Source organism: Emys orbicularis, chromosome 4 (assembly GCF_028017835.1).
Source record: "Emys orbicularis isolate rEmyOrb1 chromosome 4, rEmyOrb1.hap1, whole genome shotgun sequence".
Lineage (NCBI taxonomy): Eukaryota > Metazoa > Chordata > Testudines > Emydidae > Emys > Emys orbicularis.
The window spans coordinates 10486338-10511437 of NC_088686.1; the positions used below are offsets into that span (position 1 = coordinate 10486338).

A 25100-nucleotide genomic window follows, 5' to 3' on the forward strand; every position below is an offset into this window, starting at 1 on the left:
TTCTGGGGATTGCTGGCAGCTGGCACTCCAAGTGGGACAGTTAGGGAAGGGTGGCGTATGATTATCACATTCACCCTGTTGCAGAGCTACAGGCCTGATGATAAAATACTTTTAGTTTCCTTTTGTCATGGGATGAAAAGGGGCATTAACGACCTGGCCATAAACTAGCAATAATTTGCGGACTCAAGCTCAAAGCTCACCTTTTAGTTTAGCCTGTAGTGGATTTTACATTCACACCCAGAGACAGAGCATGCTATATGAATTTGGACTCTGGCTCTTTGAAAGTCTGTACAGGAGGGAGAGGGAGAGGGAGAGGGAGAGGGAGAGGGAGAGAGTGTGTGTGTGTGTGTGTGTGTGTGTGTGCGCGCGCGCGCCCCCCTTTGGTTTTAGAAGCAAGTGGGTGATTTTGATTTGTGCACCATATTGTCCCAATTAAGAGTTACAAAACACTCATTACATTTCCCTCATAATTTAATACATTAAATCAAGTCCTCTTAACTGCCTGCTTCACATGCCGAGGTTTCAGAAAATATGTTTAACTCACTTTGGTCTCCTGAGAAGTACTTTGCTCAGTTGCCCTCATGAAAGAGGAACAACAACTGAACAGTTCATACCAATGTATTTACAGGGCTACACTGACATGGAATTATGTTCCATCAGAAAAGACGTGTCTGGTGTGCAGAGTTCAGGAGTCACTTCAGTTCACAGGCTTTGATCCACTGAGTTGGAAAAGATTACAAGTTTAAAATATTGGAAGAGCTTGTCTAGTCCTGATTAACTCCACGTATGGACACTCTAATAAGAGCGTCCACACATGCAGTTAATCAGGAATAGTTAATTCCCTTTTAAATTCACAAACTATTTTATTCTGGATTAATTTTCCCATGTGTAGTTTTCCTAAGGGAAATCTTTACTCAAATATTGTGTGTGTGTGTGTGTGTGTGTGTGTGTGTGTGTGTGTGTGTGTGTGTGTGTGTGTGTGTGTGTGTGTGTGTAATTTAGTCATCTAGCCCAGTTAACACCTGGAAAATCCAGGAAAGCAAACTCAAAATGATATAAAACGGTTAAAACTCTATATGGATTCGTTAGCTCTTTGAAAACTCAAACAGTAATTTATATAAAGTGACTGCTACGGTTACAGTGGTATAATATTCTCATTTTGAGGCACAGAAGGGAAGGTGCAAAACCCCTGCAGACTGAGATAAGATTGCCCCCCCTGAATTGTTGAAATTAATTCCCTGCACGTTAAGACTAGCAAGATAACAATATGCCTTTGTAACAGACTAAAGCCACAAAGGAGAGAAGGTGAATACTAACAAAATATAAAGTGTCACCAGATTGTCACATGAAAAGGTAGGACATGTATATTCAAAGACTGAAACCGACATATCAGAAGATTTGCAATTAATGGTACAGTACAAATCCTGGAGATCATTCAAGAGCTTCCTGTGAGGGATATGAGGCAGAATATGTGGCACGTAGATTACCTTGCAAAGATCTGTAGCCTGTCAATATTTCCTATGCTGTGTTGTACATAACCTGCCAAATAAAGTTCTAGTGGCAATAAAATTGTAGTGTAGATGGAGCAAGTATATTTAAAAACTATCGGTAGCTGGGTTATCCTGTGACACAAGAGACAGCATAGATATCCATAGGGCCTACCTCACGGTTACATTTTTGACTTACCGTTAAAATTATTTCACTGCACATATTAGAACGCACGACTTAGTTAAAAACGAGCTGCACAAAGAGTTAAGAACAGACAGCGGCACGGACAGTGCGATCTGCAGAGAGCATTCGGTGAGTGGCACCGCTTCAGCTTCGGATGAGGGTTAAGAACTCTTCCCGAGTCTTTGCATCCTCCCGGAATACACCCAACATTGTGCTAGTGACCGTTTTACTGTTCATCTTCTGCACCCCACGCATTACCATGCACATGTGTCTAGAAGAAAGAAAAGGGGAGGAGCGTAAATCAGGGAGGCTTTATAAAGCGGCGAGTATTGCTAGGAGAAGCAGGGGACAATCATTTTCCAGTGCTAGGTTTAAACTGCAAGCATTTCAGATAATCCACTTGAGTCTGGGAAAAGGCCCCAGGCTGGAATTTTCAAAGGCGCCAGCTCCTGCTCCCTGTCTGTGGCACTTGAGTTCCTAATTCTTAGGAGCCTTCGAAAAAATCTCACAGCATTTTGCTGTGTATTCATGCTAAGCTGATCACACCAAAATATCTGTTTCTAGATTGGAGCCACCGTCTGCTACTGGAAATCTTAAGCATGTAATGACGACAGAAAATTGGTCATCACAATGGATCCATGTTTAAGGATCTATTTTGAATTGCTGGCTAAGCGATCAGCTGCCACCGTGAGGTAAGGTAACAAGACCCCCCCAGTGCAAAAGCTCCAATCCACTAACACGGCACGCTGACTGGCCAAGATACAATGCTGGTGGAGGTACTCCCTCGTTATAGCACATTGGCCAAATTGTTACGTGGCTCCGTTGTATGTGCCATTTTCATGTGCGGGACATGATATGCTAGTTGCAGGAGTGAGAGAGGCAACGCATGAGGAATACATTTTGGCAGGTTGCCGTGTGTCCTCCTTGCCAGGCTATAGCACCAGTATGTTACTACAGAGAACAGCAGTGTATGGTCACTTACGTCGCTTCAATAACCACTCCAACTCCAGTAGGCTGCAAGGCTTCTGTGATGGCTACTGCAATTTGTTTTGTAAGGCGCTCCTGAACTGTAGAGACAACAGGGAGTTCAGAGGCAGATACAAAAACAATAGCCGTGTGGAGCTGTATCTCATGGAGAGGAAAAGTGACACTATTCAATAGCATATTACTGTTTCCAAGAGGAACTGCCCTCAAACTCTGTACTTCCTGGATATGTAGCTTGGGGGATATTAGTGCTGGCTTCTCTCACATAGTTTGGTAACTGGAAGCCTTATTTTTTACTTTCATATGTGCATGCAGGAGACCATATGTAGCGCCATGACTTATGCAAAATCTGCACACTCCATTACGTTTGGTTTTCTTGCACAGTGGTTTTCACACGTTCATTTCTTTGACATAGGGCAAGATATTTTTGGTTTTCCTTGTGTGTGTTAAGGAATTTTTTAAGCGTGCAAGTTAAAGCTTTGCAGAATAGTGAAGTGCCACAATCTCCTGCAGTCTAGAGTTCTTGTGTCCTATGTTCACCCCAGGTCTGGTGCTGCCATGCTGGTCCCTGCTGCCTACAAAACCATCTTGAGAACTTTGCCACCAAGAAGAGGTCAAGTCTAGTTACAGAACAGTGAGTCAGGAGAGCTCAGGCTGAACCCAACCCGACCTGCAGCCAGAGCAGCTCTCCTCCTGTTGTGGTTTTAGGACCAAAACACAGTGGGGCAATTGGAATAAAAAGATCATCATGAGGCAAGAAGGGGAAAAGGAAAGAAACATCTAATGGGAATTACGAAGGCTGAAAATACAGCACTTGTGGGCAGCCTCAGTTTCTTTAGTAGCTGTGTGGTTCTTAGAAGTGCCTGGGAATGTGGCTCATCTCTGAGGATGGCTATTGCCCTCTGCCCATGTTTCATCCTGGCTTGGGTATTTCTTTTAGGATTCAACAAACAGCATCTTTGGTCCTGCCATGCGGGCAGGGGACTGGACTCGATGACCTCTCGAGGTCCCTTCCAGTCCTAGAATCTATGAATCTATGAATCTTCAGTACACAACAACTCTAGAATTCCACCTCCTGGAGCCATGCCTCTGGACAGCAGGACAGCTTCCTCGCCCCCAAACTGCCAGTGACCTCACTTGGTCCTGGCAGCTCTACCTTAACTAGCACCTTTCCCTTGAGTCGGTCTCGTAGCCAGAGTCAGTTTTCATGGGGAGACTCTGCTTTTGAGGATAATGGCAATAGGCAAATTAGAAAACACGGGACAGGATGAGAAATGCCTGGATCATGACTCCCATTGAAAATCTGCCCAGATACAGCCCCGCTGTAGCGATCTGCCAATGGGACATGCCATGGCCTGCTTCCCCAAGGTGATGGCGTATGTGGTAGCGTTCTCTATAAGAATAAAAGTCTATTTACCCTGTAGTCTTCTACTGTATATCTCCACAATCCTAGAAAGAAACAAAATCTTGGTTATTGTGTAAGCCATGTGCCTAGTAGGGAGATATCTCTTTAAGAGACCCATTGGGGGGAGGTAGAAGTGAGTTGTGTCTGGGTCATTGTTGCTGGGCAGATTAAGCAATTCACATCCAGAAGCTTCTGGAACTGGGTGTGGCAGTTTTGGGTCTGCTCTAATAGGTTCTCTGTTGCTGGGGTCAGACTCCCTGAAGACAAGCAGTCAGCCTAGCTGCTTTGCAAAAGGCCATGTGCCCTGTGTGAGTTGGGAGAAGCTGAGAACAGGAGCAGGGAGCAGGCTGTTGTCTAGGGTTACCATATTTTAATTTTAAAAAAGGAGGACACTCCAGGGGCCCCCAGCCCCGCCCCAACTCTGCCCCCAGCCCCGCCCCAACTCTGCCCCCAGCCCCAAAGTCCCCACCCCAACTCTGCCCCCTGCCCTGAACGCTCCGCCCCCTGCTCCTCCCCCTCCCCTGCTTCCCACAAATCAAATGTTCGCGGGAAGCCTGAAACAGGGAGGCAGGCAGCAGGTAAGCTGGGGCTGGGGTGGGGCGCGGCGCAGCCCAGTCCGGCCGAGCGGCTCCCTCCAGCGGCCGGCTGGCCCAGGCCCCGGCGGCTCCCGCCCGGCTCGGCTCGGGCCCTGGGGCGCCGGCACCCGGCCCAGCACTGCCGGCCCTGGCCCCAGCGGCCCCGGCCAAGCACCCCCGGCCCCAGCAGTGCCGGCCCCCGGCCGAGCACCGCCGGGCCCTCCCTCCCTATTTTCCCCGGACATGTCCGGCTTTTTGGGATTTCCTCCCGGACGGGGATTTGAGGCCCAAAAAGCCGGACATGTCCGGGAAAATCCGGACGTATGGTAACCCTACTGTTGTCCTGAACTCTGAAATATTTTGCAGCAGTTAGTGATATTGTTAACCCTCAAACAGGGAAGCCTGGGCAATGCTAATTATAGCCAGGGGAAATTGGGAGGGAAAAATAACTTCTATTTTAATTGGGGGGGTAGCCGTATTAGTCTGGATCTGTAAAAAGCAACAGAGAGTCCCGTGGCACCTTTAAGGCTAACAGATGTATTGGAGCATAAGCTTTCGTGGGTGAATGCCCACTTCGTCGGATGCATGTAATCATTTAATTGGATGCTTGGAATGTTGTTTTGATTTTAGCCAAACTGTTCTAGTTAAATTGTTTCAACTAGCCTGAGTCACTAACTTCTCTCTAAAGGTAGTCATGGGGAAAGAGTCATTTCTATTTTGCTATTCTCAGTTTTGTATTTTCTTGTAACAGGGTTTTCTTTAAATCTATACACTTAACTGAGTGGTTGGTTAATGAGTTAGCTGACTGGCTAGCAGTGATTTCAGCAGAGGAAGAGACTGCAATGGATTCCAGCTGAAGATTCCTACAAGCAAGTGGAGGGAAGATGTTGCTTTAGACTCAGCAGACTGTAGAGATTTGGTGATCAAAGACTCTCACAGACTTAGGTGAACAAAACCTAAGCTTTTGGGAACTCAGTTTCTTCTCACTGTATTTCTGTGGGGCCTGAACTGTTCAGATTTTAGTTTGTTTTCTTTATTTATGTATTACTGTGAAGATAATGTCTGTGGATTATAAAATAGCCACGTCATGCTGTAAAAATTAGATTTGTTTCTTTATCATAAGATTTTATAAAGCTTTTTAATTAAATTCACTTCTTTAGTTCCTTTTGGGACTTGAATGTGGGGAGGTTCACCCTGTGCAATCCTTGCTGAAAATCCTTAGAGACTGAACGCTGGGTCTCCAGCTACTCTCTGTGGGAGATGGGTTTTTTTTTAAGGCACTGGAGACGGGAAATGAAGTGAACTCTAGCCCACCCAAAGGTTACAGTTGCACCTCCTAGGTGAGGATTTAACAATGGTCACCCGGTGAACGTTTAAGCATGTAAAAAGCCATGCTAATGATTTGCCCCAGTGTCTGCTGGGAGAGAATCCTCATGGCAGCTTAGCATCTGGCCTGCATTTCTTAAATGACCCGGTTGTTTACAGCAGCTGGTCACTTTCCCAGCCTGCAACAGGTACAGCAGCAGATATATCATCCTTCCTGGTGTAACAAACTGTCGTCTCTCCCAGCTCCCTGTGGCTTTTCATTCCCCATCTGAACTTCAAGGAAACAGGTGTTTGATATTGGGATTAGTTTCGATACTTTTAACCCAAGGGATCAATATGGCCCTTGGAGCATATAACCACCACTTTTTAATTAAGAAAATAAATACAGAGATCTTAATACTGCTTTTTAATTGGACTGCAGATTTAACCCACTTCTCGTGCAGTGTCATCATGCAGGCAGTGGGGTGATGCATCAGTATAGTACTGTAATCTATATATTTAGAGAGACAAAACTTCAGCTCAGTGAAGGAGTAGTTATGTATGCAAATCCTGAATGCTTAATAAGATAGCCCATTGGCTATGTCAAGAAGCTTCTGTACAAGGCTTTTATATTGGTCTTGTCAGTCTAGACGGAAACCAGACACACATTGCCCTGCCTGGACCATTAATTAGACACTTGTGAAAAAGCAAGAGAGCATCATTTTCAGAGGAAGGGTTTTCATAAAATAAGTCCCTTTACTGAAGAGCAAGGGGTGTATTACCAGTCAGTTTACAGAAAGTAGCACCAACACTGATAAACAAATGTAAAATAAATTGATATTGACAAATATTCTTAGCCTTAGACTAGAAGAGGATCTGAAAGTACATTTATATTTGTAATAGGATTATTTGCAATAAATTTGCAAGCCATGTTTTTAAAATCCAGAGAAAGGTGTTTGTTTACTGAACACAGGTCATCCTTGACTATACAAACTCATTAGACTAATCCTATTAGGATAGATTATACCCACGGCACCAGCAGCCTCACAAATCTTCATTTGAGCCCTAGGTTGCATTAAATAGGGCAAGGAAGGGACATATTTTTTGGTCATCCAGTCTGTTTTTTACTACAGTTTTTGAAAACAAATTAGGACTGTGAATAATATTTTGCAGTCTAAGAGCCTGATCTTTTGCCATTGAAAATGATGGGGATTTCACACTGACTTCCTAAGGACCGGATCGGAGCCTGCAATCATACAATGGATCAATATTCCAAACCCCACAGTGTGCTTCTATACCAATTGCTAAGAGAGATGGGAAGAAAATTATACACTTTTAGCACTGTATTGCCATCTCTATTAAGAATCATTCAAGACAAGTGATTCTTAAATTGAGAGTTCCTTTGTACCACTGCAATTCAGAGACAATTGCACACAAATGTAAACTCAATCCAATTGATTTGTGATCCTGAGCAGAGTTTGAAAATGTCAAGAATGAAAACCCCCCTCGATAAATAAGGTCAGTAAAATGTTAGCGAGTCCTTTTAGTAAGGACAGTCACCTTCAGAAATCCTACTCAAAAATACCAGCGAACAAGTTATTCTTGAAGTTCCAGCTACGAAAATGCTGACAGTCAGAAGAGAGGAATCATGAAATGCCACTCATCAGAAAAGTTTCTAGTACTAAGTGGCAATGAAGGGGGGGGGGGGGGGGGGAATTGTATGCCACAAGCTTTTGTCCAGGTAAATAGAAAGATACAGAGTGGAGATGCTGAAAATAGCTCAACAAATTCTCATCCTGTGTTTCTACAATGCATGCTACATCCAGACACGCACAGTTTTGTGCCAGTGAATTACAACACAACTTCCAGAGTCTTTTGAACAGTCTGCCTTAGGGTGACCAGATGTCCCGATTTTATAGGGACAGTCCCGATTTTTGGGTCTTTTTCTTATATAGGATCCTATTACCCCCCATCCCGATTTTTCACACTTGCTGTCTGGTCACCCTAGTCTGCCTGAGCCTGTTACTCAGGGCAAAGTTCAGCTTTTCTAGCTGCCAGACCATGTGAGATAGAACGTGTGAACATTTGAGCTCCCTGGAATCTGAGGTTATTTTAACAAAGATCGCTTGTTTGTGGTATAAGGGTCTCTCCAGCTCTGAGTCATATTCACTCTTACGCAAACAGAGTGCAGAATGGGACCAGCTGCATTTAAAGTGCTTTAGTGACATATTTGACCCACTCCCTCCCTGCTAAGAAAACCCAGCATGCCTGCGGATTTACAAGTTTAACTCATTAGTGTTATTGGGAGCTTCGGAGGATTTACACATGTATCAGAGGGAGAATAAATGAACTCCTACATAGTCTTTCCAAACAACAGCCAACTTCAGAGTTTTTTTTTCAGAAGAGAACCTTCCATTCTTGTCTCCACTAAATGGCATATTTGCTGCATTATCACTCCATAAATGCCACTTTTGCTACAACTGATTCAGCACAGCACTTGACATAAGGACACATGCTGGGGGAAAGCTTCTTATGCGACAACAAATAGGTTTCTGAAATGCATCATAATTACTTTGATCCCTAATCTGAAATTCATCCATAAAATCCATCTCTAGGCTTGTTCACTGCAGGTTATAGTGAAACAAAAATGTCAGATTTAATTGAAGAGTCAACTGATGTAGATATGACAGTCAGATTCAAATCATGAACATAATCCAGAAAGAGTTAGTTTAAAATCACGTTTGTTTACCATTCACAAGTTCTGGAGTTTGACCTTATAATGCAGTGTCCGAGCAAACAAATGATCAACTTTAGTGGACTTATTTGCCTGCCTTCCAAAGACTGGAGCTCCCTAAAATAACCACTTGCCATCACTTTTGCACAGTAGAACCTCAAGAGTTACAAACACCTTCGGAATGGAGGTTGTTTGTAACTCTGAACAAAACATTATGGTTGTTCTTTCAAAAGTTTACAAACATCCAATGAACATAGACTTAATACAGCTTGGAAAAATGCTGCTTCCCCCCCCCCCCTTTTTTTTTTTTTTTAGTAGTTTACGTTTAATACAGTACTATACTTGCCTTTTTTGGGGGGGGTTTTTTGGTCTCTACTGCTGCCTGATTGTGTATTAACTGTTCTAAATGAGGTGTGTGGTTCACTGGTCCGTTCGTAACTCTGAGGTTCTTTGTATATCCTATCCACCAGTGTTTTTGAGTAGTCTTCAGCAAAATTATGAATCTATCCCTAATCTGCACACTCCCAAGGTGTTGTGGTTTAAAGTAATAAGGAGTTGAAATTTAGCTTTTGTTTTCCAGTAGTCTTAGCGAGAAGGATTGCTGTAAACCCAAATCCAGAACATGAGATACTGCTACCGTCTGCTGTACTTTAGAAGGGGACCAGATTACAGATCAGCACACTTAACACAGCCTGGAATCTTTTTTACAATTAGCATCGCTTTCATTAAATTAGCACTTACCTAGCAAGCTTGCTGAGACCAAGAACTTGTTTGTTAGGAAGATAACCTATATGTACCTAGAGAAAGGGGAACAAACCATTCACTGGATCAAAATACTCTTCAAGACAGCGTTAACACTCATGCATACTTTCTGAAATATGCATTTGCCTCATGTCAAACTTTTACCCACTTCCATTTCAAATCCAGAAGCTTTAGCATGGGGGGAGGACATGCCACCATGCAAGTCTGAAAGATTAAAGAGCAAGCAGAGAGTGAGAGTGCCTGGTGAGTTCAGTACCTTTTTTTAAAGTGGGTAAATGTTTTGGAAGAGATCACAACTTATACACCCAGTCTCAGGATGGCTACACCATAACATGCAGAATTTAAGTCAGGTGCAACAGAGAGATTGTTTTAGCATTACTCAGCACAGAAAAAAGTTAAGCTAAAATAAATGCAGCCTTCTTTCAATGGCTTAAAAAAAAATCTTTTGAAGAAAGACTATTCTTTTTACTTTAGCTGGAAAGCTCATGTGGGAAGAAGCGCTTAGTGTGCAAACTGCAATGCACTTGAAAAAAAAGAATTAAGGGGTAACTCTTAGGACACGGATACTGCAGAAGGCCAATGAAATTAAAGCCTTCCTCCATCCTGTTCAAATATGCATTTATTGTCTGAGCATTCATGTTTAATAGGTAAATAGATAATATTGAAACAGTAGAGTTCTCATTATTAAAAAGTCTGTCCTAAAAGCAGTGACAAATTTTTCAGATTTGTGCTGAGAAAAACCGTGTTCAGAGTTGTGAAAGAAGCTATTGTATTAAAGTGGATTTATAGTTAGAGCAGATTACAGATGACCCATTGGTGTGTCAATGTACCAAAGGATGCGTTTGCCAAGATAGAGCAGTCGGAAAGGGTCGGTGTAGGGTTATTTCGTATAATTTTGCCTGGAAATCTGTTCTTTCAGAATCCTATTTTGCTGTACCTGTGGCTATAGGTATTATAATACCACCTAATTACCTGGCTAATTTGCTCACTCCTATCACTTTTCTGTTGGGTAATCAACCAACTGATACCTGAAAGACACGAAACATTTCAGATCAAAGTAAGAGACATGGTTTTGCAGTAGTTACTTGGAAACAAGCAATGACTTTTGTTGCGTGGCGAGAACAGCTTAACTGAATTTTTAGACAGAGCTACAAATACATCATCATTTGTTGAAGAGCATTTGCAGCATGTTTGATATACCCAACAGGAGAATGGCTAGTCTAACAATCCTTAGAAGCACACCAAGTCATTTAGCTGACCATCTGTGACAATTAAGGTCCAGACACCCCAAGGGGAGAGAACATAGCAAAAGGACCAGTTCGGTGTTTGGGATTTCTCCAACCCACACTGGCTAAACTTCTAGATGTAAAAAGAATTTACAGATTGCCCCAGAATAATAAGCACGTACATCCTACACAGTAACAAAAGTATAGGCAAATAGAAAGCCAGAACAGAAAGGAGACTTACTTTCCAGAATTAAACACTAGCAATACAGCAGAGTGGGGGGAGGAGACAAGAATGAAGTGACGCCCTCTAGGAGGCACATAACTGGGTTTCTCTGCAGGTATTTTATTTTACAAGAATATATATTTGGGAACACAAATGGCAGGAATAGAATTTTACAGACCATGGGAACACCTGCATCTCTACAGCTCATGTGTGCTTCATGGGGAGACACCGTAGTGCGGATGCTCCATTCTCTGGTACTTCTGGACCTGGCATGGACGTCAAATGTAGCAGCACAGAGACCAAGATCTTTAGACAGAGGGCCTCAGTTTTGCAGTGTCCAACTTGAGACATTTTAAAAGAGGCCTGATTTTCAAAGAGTGGGTGCTTTTCAATTCTCAATTCTTTTCAAAGAATTGAGGCCCCGTTAGGCTGTCACAGTTTGGGCATCTAAAATCACTAGTCACTCTTGGAAATCTAGGCCCGACTATTCATTGAAAAGAGCACACTAATCCAAGATTTGCACAGTCTGCAGTGGTTACTGTGACGACAATCCACCAGCTGGCTTTTCAAATTGTTAGTGTAATCTGTTACGGATCAAAGCCGACGTCTGAGGTGCGTTGGTTTAATATCAAGATGTCTGCCCTGAAGGCTTGCTGCTGCTTCATGAAGAGCTTCGATACAAAATGTCAGAAACTATTAGACTGATAAAGGTTGAGCGCTATATGCTAGGGTCTTAAATCATATAAAACTTGCATGAAGGTGGTCTTCAGAATTTGTATTTTGAAGATTGCTATGATTCTAGCTAGCAAGTGGCTGCATATAGTTACATCTTAAAAAAAAAAAAAAAAAAAGGAGTAACCAGAAACACACATGAATGAGAGATTTAAATCTACAGTATCTGTTTTGTGAAGTAGTTACCTTTCCAACGAATGGAACCAGGTGATGTTCACACAATGAGAACATGTCTATGTCCTTCACAATTACCATCTCATCATGATCTTCATCAAATATGGCATCATTCAGGACATCTGAAATTAAAATGTTTGCAGGAGATTATATATAAATTATACACAACATGCAAAATATGGGGAATTCTGGTTTTTCTGATCCCTTTCCCCAGGCACACCTTAGCTCTTGGCAATTCTTAAGACTATGGAAAGTAGGCCCTAAAGTGCATCCATTAAGCACAGACTAAGGATCCAGTTTGATTGGTACAGGGTCACTTGTCCTATGACTGCAACAATGCAATGTCAGACTTCACAGACACACCAGAGACAATTTGTCTTTAAGAAGAGTCATTAACGATAAACAAATTTGTTCAGAGGACAAAACATGTCCACTGGTTGGTGGGAATGAAAAAAGAAACCTAGAACGTAAAGAAGAGGGTATGTGTACCCGGGAATCAGAGGTGTGACTGCAGCACGTGTAGACGTCACAAGCTAGCGGGGACCTAGTTAACTCCAATGACGGCATGGAAACTGTGGCAATGCAGACTGTACAAGCCCACCCCGGACCCTAGGTTGGTATCCAAGCCTGCACTGCCATGGCTTCACGGCTATTGTTATCTGAGCTAGATCAAAGCTAGCTTGGGTATGTCTACACATGTTGCAGTTATACCTCCGACGGGCGTGTAGACATATTGTATGTCTACTATAATCAATGCTGAAGAAGGCATAGTTATAAGGATCCTCTCGGTGTATAGGCTCCTGCGTGCACCACTTTGCGAGGTCAAACTGGTCCAGGGTTCAGAGGAGAGGCAAAGGGTCTCCATATGCTTGAAAAGTAGCACCAAAAAGGGCAAGGTGAAGAGAGAGGCAATTAAACACACCAAGGCATCGTCTAGGTCAGTTTTCACAGTCTGACAAGATACTTCCTCCTTCCCAAGTTTCATCACGTGCCCTGCAGCAGTTAGGCCTCTATAAAGGCAGCAGCTGGTTAGAATGTCCAGAGCTCAGTCTCAGTGCCTCAGCGAGATCAGTACTGGGCTTATAGTTCTATAAGAAAGGGACAGTTTTGCCTCTCTGACTTCTTATGCTCTCCCCGAAGGTTTATAGCATGGAGCAGAGCCAACAGGCTGCACAGCCCAGCCCCAAAGATAAGGGGTGTTACTTTTCTTTTTAAATGGGGAAATCCAAGCAGGTGACGGGAGGACAAATACTTGGCTCTTCTAGTACCAAATGGGCACCATTTGAATGCTATGCCTGGAGTGTTTGCTGTTTGCAGTGGAGAGCGGTGCCCGGAGCCTGTCTATTTCTGCTAACTCCCCAAGTTGTTCCCAGGAACGTGCCCTGCTACATAGGGTCATGCAGGGCACTGCTGTTTCTGTGAGTATTCTGAAAAGCCAGATTGTTTGGAGACGTTAAAGGGATGCTAAGAAAAGGCCCCGAGGTACGAGACAGACAGTGCCTCTCAAACAGGAGAGAAGCAGAAGTCAGTGAAGTGAACTCCAGAGGCAGTAATTTATTCTGCTTGTGCCAGGGAGAACTTTGCCATAGACTCCAGCGGCAACCTCCAGTTTCTAAATAAGAAGAGGGCTAAGCTAACAATTAAATGGGACATATGACCAGTTTAATGGCAATAACTCATCCAATTGCTAAACACGCATACCATGTGCAGGCCTCCATGCAGGTTAACACTAAGCATTTAGTAGGGCCCCATGTAACTTCTAGACCATACCATAAAAAGAGCAAGTCTAATAGAAGAACAAAAGGTGTCCAGTGACTGTTGTACTTCATTAAAAGCTTTGGATTCGTCTTCAAGTGACTCAGTGGTTAATGTACAAATTCAACAATTGTGCTTGCTGCATTTGCTTTTAAGCCTTCCTCGGACACGCATATCCCCAACAGCTGCCATCTGTTGCCAATAACATATCGCCATCACAGATTGTTTTAATTTCCTGCATGCTATCAGAGGTACACAGGTAACCCTGGAAACCAGCATTTGCGACATTCTGCTGTTTCTCTGTGTTCATTACCAAGAACGGCTAGTGACCTGGAAAGCAGCGAGCCGGAACTTTAGAGAGTCACCCTGCCCATGGATAGGTATAAACGGGGGGGGCACAGAACAAGGCGAGCAGCATTTTTACAGTGGCACTTCTGCTTCTCTACAATCTTTCTAAGCCATGTCCCCGTCCCATAGTCACTCCAGCAGCGGAGAGGGAGGAGGGATGGTAGGGAGTATGGGGGGCACACTTCCTAAGGATATGGGTTTCCCCATTAGACGTGACAGCAGCAGGAGCAGGTGATGGAGAGCCAGTAAAGCTGGAGGGGAAGTGATCAGATCCCAGCAGCAGGAGTGGTTGGGGTGGCACTGCTCAGGTGTGCAATCCTGTACTGAGAGAAGTGTCTGAGCAGCATTTGGCAGGAAACGTAATTTAGGACACTGCTCTGAAGTACCAGCAGGCCCACTCTATCTGCCGGCTGGAGAAGTTTGCTATCTGGCACATTCCCGAGACCAGCCTTCTCAACAAACACCCAGTGATCCTAATCCCAGCAGTGCTCTCTCTAGAGGGAAACAGAACTGGTGTGGTCCAACTGCAGATACCACAACATGAATACCTGGCTAGTCTAGGGGAGCAGAGTGATAGGACAGAAGATAGGCTACAGTGTCCACCAGGAGTGAGGGAAGCTGTCCACACCTATGGAGATGGGGAGCGGGAGTGTGGAAGAGGAGGGGCCATCCACCCATTTACTTTCCCCATTTCTTTCTGCATCAAGTTCATATTCCTTGTCCACTCCTTCAAGGTGCTACACAGCTCCACTCCAGCCCTTGTCAAGACCTTCTCCCTCTAAATGCTTCGAGGAGTCCTGTGCTCGAGCCAACTAGGGGATTGAGCAGCATGGCTCCTATTCATTTCAATGGCCCTCAAATGTCTCCATCCCCAACTTTGTCTTCGCCTACCAAAGCCTTCATGCCTTCCTCGCTTTGCTTCTTCCCAGTAGCCTTGCACAGTGCCTCCACCCAATGCGGCCTCCTGCTGAACCAAAGCAGAACACAGAATGAATCCACCCCCCACCTGTCTGTTTGTTGCTCTTGTCTAATTACACTACGCACCTCATGGGAGAGCCGGTGTGTTTTTGCTTACAGGTAAAGTGCCATGCACTCTTACTCCTGCCCTGGCTCGGGGTGTACCAAGCATCGGAGGGCTAGCGTGAAAGGTGCTGGAGTACTGCACGCTCCAAGTGGACAATATCCAGCGTCAAAGCGGGTTAACAGGTAGCAAGGAGGGAAGGGGGAGGATACGATGTAATGGCAACAAGGTCTCTAGAGCACCATGTGCCCGGAGGTTCTATGAAGGACACAACTTTCAGCAAACAGCAAAATGTACAGAGCCCATCACTGCACGGGGTGTGGTATATAAAACCTAAACACAATAGGGGACGTGTGTCACTAGAGTGAACGCTGCCTTCAGTAGAACTCATGCTTCCCTCCTAAGAGTGTTGCTAAGAGTAACAGAAAGGGCTCAGCAAAAGGATCCCAGAGCAGGTCTGTGATTGCACCAAGCATTACAGACACCCCGCCCGATGGCTATTAGCGAAGAACCTGGCAGCTGCTGTTCACAATAGGTGGGCAGTGATGTTAGAGACAGGTTTCAAACAAAGCTGTTGCACAGTCAAGCCAAGGGCTTGGAATGGTTGAGAATTGGGTAAGTTCTTAGGCTGAATGCATCTGGCGTCAGGCCCCACGCACAGCCCTAATACGATAGGCTAGATAAAAAGTCCGCACTGTTGGAAGAAGTTGACATTTACAGGTTTCCATCGAAGCAGCTCAATGCATTTACCAGGGAGACTGTAAGGCTAAGTTACACTGTAAAGGAGACTAGTGTTATCCTGATTTTACAGATGGGAAGAGAGAGACGGTTAAGCAACCCGCCCATGGTCACACAGAGAAGTTGTTGCAGAGACAGGAATGGAACACAGGTCTCTTGAACCCAGTCCAGTGTCTTGGCCATGAGACCATCCTTCCTCCCTCCCAAGCTTTCAGGGACTAAAGGCTAGTGCCATTCAGCCTGTATGTATGCAGTGCCCTGAAGTGTGCAATTGGAAGCCAACAGCTCCAGGCCTCAAAGGGCCCATCTACATGACTAGTAGATATTGGGGCTGGCCCGTGCTAGCTGACTCAGGCTCCTGGGGCTCGGGCTACGGGGCTGGTTAATTGCGGTGTAGAAGTTCAGCTCTGGCTGCAGCCAAGGCTCTAGGCTGGAGGGTCGCAGAGCACAGCAGGAGGGTCGCAGAGTTAGCGCAAGCCTGAATGTCTACACGGCACTTACACAGCCCCCTTAGCCTGAGACCTGTGAGCCAGAGTCAGTTGGCACAGACCAGCTGTGAGTTTTTAACTGCAGTGTAGACATACTCTTAAGAGTTTACACTCCAAAGTAGACGATATCCAGACAAAAGCAGAGTTGGGGGTGCTCCACAAGACTTTGCCCCTTTGCTTTTTGCTCATGTGGATCTCGCCTTATTGCTGATTCTGCACATAAAAAATGGTTGACTATTAGTAGCAAGACAGAAGCCCAGAACAACTCATCCAGGGCAATTTCTACTACATTGATCACTGCAGGTCACCCCTCTTCAGCCCATGTGAACGCCAAAAGGGAGTTATCAATTTAGCCTTTCCCGCAACCCCATCAGCATTGCCAGAGCAAGTGACACAAGCAGAACCGATGGAGTGAACGAGATGTGGGGTAGTGCATATCCAAAAGGCAGGTTTAGCTAACTGAAAGAGAGACTCTCTCCAAAGCAGCCCTACCCTGCTGAGATGAGTCCTTCCTACTTATACTTTGAAAATAACAGACAGCGCATGTGAAAGTAACTACTTCTGTTAGTCTTAAAGGTGCCACAGGACCCTCTGTTGCTCTTCTTCAATGAGCAGCGTAAAGTCTGGTTTTCCTCTGAAGGCTGACTTCTACTGAGAACAATCCAGATTTGTAAAACTGACTTCTGGAAAGAAGCAGTGTCACGCGCCTCACTCCAGCACCAAGCTGCAGTGACTCTACTCAGGTGAATTGCTGTTGCTCAAGGATGACTGAACCTGGTTACATAAAGTGACTTGACTCCACTGCCAAAACCAGCCAAGCCTTTTGAGTAGTTACTTGATTTACAGTAGTACCAACGGGTATCAGGGCCCCAGTGCAGCAGGCACTGTACAGACAGTCCCTGTCTCAATGTACTTACAATCTAAAGAGACAGGACAGAAGCACATGTAACCCGCACATCTCCTGGGTGTGGTGCTCTGTCCTCTCTAGTGGCACCGAGACCACTTAGAGATTTATGAGTTTGCTCTACAGCCTTAGCCAAGGGCCATGTGGCTTTTAGCTCATGCATTTAGTGCCAGAGGTTCGATCCCAGGGGATGGGTTGGTTACACACAGAAAAGAGAAACAGCTTGCTTGTTGGAGTCTCCTGTGCCAGTTGATGTATGAGAGTCAGTGTGTTTGTAAGCCGATGAGGGATCGACACATTTGTCTGCACGTCGGGCAGACGTGGCAGCATGTTTTTGCCACAGCTTGCTTTCTTCGCTCCCACTTCTCTTTGGCTTCTTCTGTTCTACGATTTTCGATGGCTTTAACTGCAGACAAACAGGCCTACAGCCATCCTGATTTGTCAGCAACAGCAGCTTCCCATGTGTTTGGGACATAGAATATCAGGCTTGGAAGGGACCTCAGGAGGTCATCTAGTCCAACCCCCTGCTCAAAGCAGGACCAATCCCCAGACAGATTTTTACCCCAGTTCCCTAAATGTCCCCCTCAAAGATTGAACTCACAACCCTGGGTTTAGCAGGCCAATGCTCAAACCACTGAGCTATCCCTCCCCCAAAGGGGTCAGCCTCCCCGTCGGGGAATCGAACCCCGGTCTCCCGCGTGACAGGCGGGTATACTCACCACTATACTAATGAGGGTCGACTTGGCCAGCTTTCAGGGAGTTCCTTATAGTTTTCATTGGCCTCCCAGCATACATGCTCCCATTTTCAACTGTCCTTAAAATATGGCTTTGGGGAGTCCTGTATCACCCATACGTCTGAGGTGACCAGCCCACCAAAGTTGTGCCTGGATGAGTAGGGATTCGTTCAACACAAGTCATACAGCACCGGTCCAGGACTTCAATATTTGGTATCCTGACCAACCACTTGATGTTACAGCTAAAACGCAGACAGCGCATGTGAAAATGTTCTGATTGCTTCACGGTGCCTGATCTGAAGCGTTCATGTTTCGCAGCCATGTAGGAGAGTGCTTAACGTGATTTCACACCAAAATTAGTGACTGTTGTGCAATTGCTAGAGGCACACGGATCAGTGGCAGACCTGGACTGGGAGGTGGAAGACCGGGGTTCTGTTCTCAGTGCACTATTCACTGGACCAGGCTGCCCAGTTAAGCCTATAGCTTTCATGAACCACTAGACAGCCGTGTTTCACCTAAAACTGGAAGCCCCAAATCATAAATAATGTCTGCACTGGAAACGTCAGCACCAGATCCTGATATTTCCAGACCAAGCGGAAGCATAGATACATTTCAGGACTTTTGTCTTTTCCAGTCCTTAAGAGATTCATCCATTGTTCGAACCTGTTCTTGGAAGACAATCCTAGCCATTTAAGGCTAGGTCTACACTACCCGCCTGAATCGGCGGGTAGAAATCGACCTCTCGGGGATCGAATTATCGCGTCTCGTCGGGACGCGACAATCGATCCCCGAATCGACGCTCTTACTCCACCAGCGGAGGTGGGAGTAAGCGCCGTCGACGGGAAGCCGCGGAGGTCGATTTTGCCACCGTCCTTACAGCGGGGTAAGTCGGCTGCGATACGTCGAATTCAGCTACGCTATTCGCGTAGCTGAATTTGCGTATCTTAAATCGACACCCCCCCCCCCAGTAGTGAAGACGTAGCCTTAGTCAGTTGCATCTTTCTGTACTACTAGAAGAGCTAGTGTAGTTTTATCCTGACTGTTCTAATGGGGGTGGGGGAAAAGGAAAGGGGAGGGGAAGATAGATTAGCTCTTTAATCAAAAAAATAAAAAAGGTGGGGAGAGATGAATTAGCCCCAATTACTAAATTACATTTATTTTCCTTGTTATTAATGAACAAAAAGCCACACACATTTAACATAAGTACATGAGTTGAATTTGAAGCACTCCACCTACTAGAGCTCTCAATGGCCCAGAACATGGGGTTAATTTCATACAAATGCTACGATTGTTGTACAACAGTTTCTCTAGTGCACGGTGTCCAACATGCACAGATTAAGGCTCCTTGACCTCTGCAGCATGCATTTTTTTGTAATTGAAAGGAAAGCTCTTCTCCGCCTCAACTGGAGTTCGCCACTCCTGCAACATCACTTTAGCTACTCACCCCCCATCATTAGTACAAGCCCCCTGAATTATGCATCTTTTCTAGCAGCAGATGGGAGAAGAGAGGTATTCCTCATGGTCTGTGAAGATCTAAAGAGCGCTACTTGTCCCCTACGTTTTTGCAAGGACTCAGCTGCAAAGGGGATATGTTTGCACGCTACTTCAAAACAGCATGTCCCACAAGGCAGAGAGATCCACAAATGAAAGGGAAACGGCATGCTCCTAAGGATAACTCAGAGAAAAGCTAATTGAGTTGAACACACAAGCCCTTTGCAAACATATTGTATTAACATGATGGCTACAGTTCAGATCAAACACAGATGCCTTCCAGGGTGGGGGAGGTAGCTAAGTAAACGTGAGAAGTAAAGTTAGGTGTCATCTCTTAAGTATCCCAGCAACAATTTCTCCTCTGACCCAGAATTAAGGTACTGCTGTGGTGACTTTGATGTGTAGTAAAACTAACAGCTGGCGTCCATTAAGAAGCAGCTCTGAGCAGAATTGAAATAAAACCTTTATCTACAATATAACAGCGGATGAAAGCAAAATGAGAATCAGATGAAAACAAGGAACAAGAGACCTTTTCGGGATTTTGCGTCAGAGGAAAGAGAGGACCTGTTGCTATAGAAACTATTTGCATGGCTTTCATGTGACACAGGAAAGCAAAAATCACCTCTGGCAACCAAGGGGCAGACTCCGCATCTCCTGACAGCTGGCTGGATAGGTCAAGAGAATGAAAGATGACAGCACTATACAGAGTAGCATCTTGATGCATCCTGTCAGTTTTACGAACACTTTTGACACTTGCATTGTCAAAGGAAGCAAATGTATCGCAATAGTGGAAACAGGAAAAGTTCATAGGCTGCTTTCACTCTGATTTAAGCCATTTTAAAAGCCGCTGATATTCAAGTTTCAAAGAGGTCCTTTCATTTTAACAAGTGTTTTTAGTATGCGGGGGGGAGAGAATTATTTGCTAAGCCATGGAGCTTTCAGGATATTAGAAGAATTGCATTTTGAATGGGCAGATTACCAATAAATGTTAAGCAACAGTTAGCCTCTGGCTGCAGCACATTCAACTTGCTTCTCTGCAACAGAGGTATAATTTTTACTCTGTGCAAAACTGTGTAGTTGTTTCCTTTCATAAGGGATCGGGGGGACAGATAGTTCAGTGGTTTGAGCATTGGCCTACTAAACCCAGGGTTGTGAGTTCAATCCTTGAGGGGGCCTTTTAGGGATCTGGGGCAAAAATCTGTCTGGGGATTAGTCCTACTTTGAGCAGGGGGTTGGACTAGATGACCTCTTGAGGTCCCTTCCTACCCTGATATTCTATGCTTCTGAAAGCGAGTAACACATTAATTCAAAAGTTAAGCTAAAAGAGAAGTAGGTTTGTTCTAAAACAGACTAAGGCGGCAAGAACCCCACACAGAAAAAAGTCCAGTAGTCTGTAACAGGTTTCCTCAGATTCAGACAAGCATCTTTAATCAAGTCAGTTTAATATGTTCCAGGGCAAGTAGGATAGGATAGGACAGGACAATCAATTTCTCCTTTGGGTGATTGGTTCAAAGCCAGCTGAGGCTTCACCTTCAGTCATAGGAACTGGACTGAGAATGGTGTCCACATCCAATTGACATTGTTCAAGCAATCTCAGAGGCCAAGGAGCACATGTGAACTACATTCACCCAAAGAGGTGTGGTCTGTACAGGTCAAGATTAAGGCACCTTGGCAGAACGGTGGGGGGTAAGATTTGATTGTGTTCAGTGATGTGGAATGATAGACTTTAAAAAAACCCCAAAAGAATGCACACAAGATACAGCCACACACTACAGCTGTACTGGGCATGGGTGGAAACACCAGCCGTATTGATTTGAAACTAATCTAACTTCAGGATGCTTCTCAAACCCTAAAAGCAAAAAATAAATCCAAGGTTGAAATCTCTATTGGAAAGCAAAAAATAAATCCAAGGTTGAAATCTTCATTCTATTCAGGTATTAGTCTTAGGAAGTGACTGCAGTTAAGGAAAATATTCTTGATGGGTAAGGCATGAAAATTATGGTGGCCTTTAATATAAAAAAAAAAAAAAAAAAAGAGTAAAATACAAGATGTCAGGATTCCGACATTTTTTTTTACTGAAACAGAGTGAACAGTAACAATTCTCAGCCATATACGGAGAGTTTATTGTGTTGTGGCATTTTAATGGCTTAAGCTTTTAGAAGGAAGGGATTCCGGAGGATGCAGAGTTTTCAAGAAACCTTTATTAAAGAAAGAGGTTCCAAATTAAAGGAAGCATGGGCTGAAAACACTGCTGCTTAAATAAACAACAGAACTAAAAAGGAAGCAATACAAGGATTAAATAGGCATCAAATCCACATTAGTTTCAACTCGGCAGGAATATATGCGAGTTGAAACTAAAGGAAGAAATCTTACCTACAGGGTTCTTATAAAAGTTTGTCTGTCATCACCATCTCTCATAAGGACTAGAACTGTGTGCTCAACCCCAGATGGAATTAATTGTTTCAGAAACGAGAGCTAATCCCTCAGTTAACAAAAGCAAAGCTTGAAGAATAATTTAATGCCTATTTGATATATTAAAAAGGCAAAAAAGAGAAGGAAAGTCAAAATCAGTTAAATAACATTTTTGCTTGTCATTGGAACAGATTCATTTGGTTTCCTATCAATGTATTCTGCATACAGCAGGAGATTGGAGTCTATTCATATGAAAGATCACAGTTATTACAGATTCTCAGATGTAACTAAGATTTCAAAATTCTTAAATTGGTCTTTTACTGATCCATTTATTAATATGAGGGAAAGCAGGATTATGTAGAGTCTCATTAAAATGTATCAAGATTTCAATAAAGGTTTTCATAATGTTACCATAATATCATGGGAACCATTAAAAATTGAACTAGAGATGGAAGGTAGAGAAGTTTGAAACAATGGACTAGAAAGGCAGCATAAGAGCAAACAAGTCTTTAATGAGGAGGATTCTCAAAGCAGATAAAGAGGTTAAAAAAATTAAGTTAATACCTAAAAGCGAAAGAATTTTTGCCAAACAAGTGTAATTTGAGGGCATTAATAGTGAGAAAAAGTGGTTAAAAAGCCTGGAGACTTAGTGCAATAGTCCAGGGGGGCGGAAAGTTGATCCTATTATGTAACCATGCTCAACAAAGAAAGCGTCCCCACAGGAAAAGTTAATTGATATTACTGGTTTTCATAGCAAACCATATGCACCCCTGGAAATTTACTGGTTTTGAAAACAACAATGTAGGTCTATGTGAAAACCAGCCTTTGAAAACTTATGTTATTTGATCCATCTAGCCCAGTACATTACAAATGATGTTTAATTCCAAACAGATTGTTTGTGGACTAAGATCTAGCAATACACCTTTTGTCTCCAATAACAGAAACAGAATGGAGTAACCGACCATCTTTTAGAAAAGGGTGGTTTGGCTGATCAAACAGTCTGTTTGTTTAAGCTTCAGACTCTCTATTTTTACATTGTGATGTTTAGCAAGGACACTCCTCAGCAAACCAACCAAGCTTTGGGAACTTATGAGTTTCCCCTCACCACTGTCACCAGTTAAAATACCAAATCCACAGACAAAAGATGAGGAAAATAGCAGTAAGGTGGTATTTATTCAGTACTCTCCATCCGAAAGCCCAAGAAATCCAAGCCGTACACAATTTGATAGACATTAGTCTATTGGTACTGGGCATAATGCCACATGTTATTGGTTTTGCCTTAAAATGAGAGATCTATAGTACAGGGTCACTGAGTAATTACAGTTAAATGAAAACAAAAGTCACAAGTGTAACAGTTTGAACCGAAACAAATGTCCAGGAAAGTAGGACTACTGAACAATTGAATCTAAAAATATATGCAACTGTATGTCATAAGGGTTTTTTTTTTTTTAAATTCAAATAAAGATTCTTCATTTAATACCTTTGAGGCAGCCCAAAGTTAACACATTGTCTTTGTCTTTCTGCTAAACTGAATGTACCACCATATATTATGACTGTTCTGTTCAACAAAGGTGTGCAAGGCTTTTGATATGCATGACTAGCACTGTTTTTACAGTAGTTGCAGCCCTTAATGAACATGTTGTTTTATTTAAAATGCTTCAATATTCAAATGTAAACCAGTTATTTTCCTTCTGCAAATGCCTGGTATTTATTCATGCCAATGCTTGGTTTTTGCTGTGGGATTGCTGGGCAAGAACCAACTACCGGTAGTTACAGCTCATCTTTTAAAATCAGCTTTGCTGAAGTTCACCATTTCAGAATGCTCACCCTTCTATTTAAATTACCAAAAGTTATTTCAGAAAATCTGAAGACTTAGAATTCTAGTTAGAATTTAGTGTTATCCTGCCACATGATATTTCCACTTATTCTTGTTCATTTATTATGTGCTTTTTCTTAAGTTTGCACTGTTAGACTATCAAACATTACCAAGTATATAACAGCCTTACAGACACCAGCCTCCAAGAAAGTTTAAGTAATAAAAGGAGTCCCCCTCTTCTCCCACAACACAAAAGGGAACTTTTGACAGGTAGTCTGAAGCAGATATACAAACACTGAATTAAAGACAACCAGCTACTGATAGACTACCCAGCTTTACTTTTATTTATGGAAAATCTAACTAAATGTACAATTTTCTAGATTAAGTTTATTCCAAGACCATTTAGCAGAGAAACAGACCCTCCCTCTGATTATGTCTTGTGAGAAATGTTATTTAATTAATTAAATTTAAGACAGGATTTTAATCCAGTTTTTAATCTAACCTTGACTGCCTCAGGAAGTTTGTTTAAAAAGAATGTTTTTTTACAGATGGCCATTTCACTTCAGGTTGGAGTGCTGATATTTTTATATTTGCTTTTCATTGATGTCATATCATTGGGGGAAAAGTCAGAGATAAGATAAGAGCTCATTTCTATAAGTCTAGAACAAGCTAATACAGATCAGCTGTATAGAATCATTTATTCCAAAGCAAGGCCCAATGCATAAACTAGAATCAAAATTAGATGCTTGTTATAATTGTTCTTCTTGTTGTGCTAACTAAAGCACAATAATATGTAACTGCAGAACATAAATACCAAATACAAGCATAGGTGAAGTAGGCCGGGACACACCACTACAGTCATCATTACCAAAGTGGCCATGGAAGTATACAGTGGTAGTCTCAAAGGTAACCTATAAATGAGGCAAAAAAGTTGACCTTTACCCTATTTTTCTCTTTTATGATTTACAGAGGCTTGAATTTGGCAAACTGTGTTTTCTTCTCCTCCCTACATTGCCAGAAAGCCATGTCTTGTCTCCCTAGCACAGGCAGACTATGAAAAAAATAGTAGGTTTAATGTATCACTGGTATCAAGGAAGTGAAACTTGATTACTCAAGGGGAGGTAATTGTGACGCTGACAAACCAGGTGCCAGCTCTTGCCAAAGCTGTAGGCATCAGCTGAAACCAGACCAGCTCACCTGTATGTTAGCATTGTCCACGGTAGGTATTAGATTTAGAAGAATGTGTTTAGCGTTTAGACTGTATGGGATGCTTGTAAATTGTTGCATGCATAATTTTTACTACCCCATCTATAAGATGATAGGGAAGTTTTGCTCCATAACTGTAAAAATTCTTGCTCTGAATCTGTGAACGTAGGGCAGGTCTACACTTAAAATGCTGCACCGATGCAACTGCGCTGCTGTAGCGCTTTAGAGAAGACGCTCTTGTGCTGACAGGAGAGTGTCTCCCGTCAGCATAGTTAATTCACCTCCCCAAGAGGCAGTAGCTATGTTGACAGGAGAAGTTCTCCTGTTGACATAGCTGTCTACATGGGGGGGGGGGGGGGGGGTTAGGTTGGTGTAAGTATGTTGCTCAGGGATGTA

General features: G+C 43.4%; 1 protein-coding gene across 1 annotated transcript in view; it reads right to left on the reverse strand.

Moving 5' to 3' along the window:
• Positions 1–1815: 1815 nt before the first annotated feature.
• The window catches only part of GCH1 (GTP cyclohydrolase 1), a 29454-nt gene continuing 6169 nt past the window's right edge, over positions 1816–25100 (reverse strand). The window contains exons 2-6 of the mRNA XM_065403983.1: positions 11804–11913; positions 9416–9471; positions 4073–4104; positions 2654–2738; positions 1816–1942 (exon numbers count right to left, since the gene is read on the reverse strand). Of these exons, the coding sequence (XP_065260055.1) occupies positions 1816–1942; positions 2654–2738; positions 4073–4104; positions 9416–9471; positions 11804–11913 (410 nt within the window). The remainder of the gene's footprint in view (positions 1943–2653; positions 2739–4072; positions 4105–9415; positions 9472–11803; positions 11914–25100) is intronic.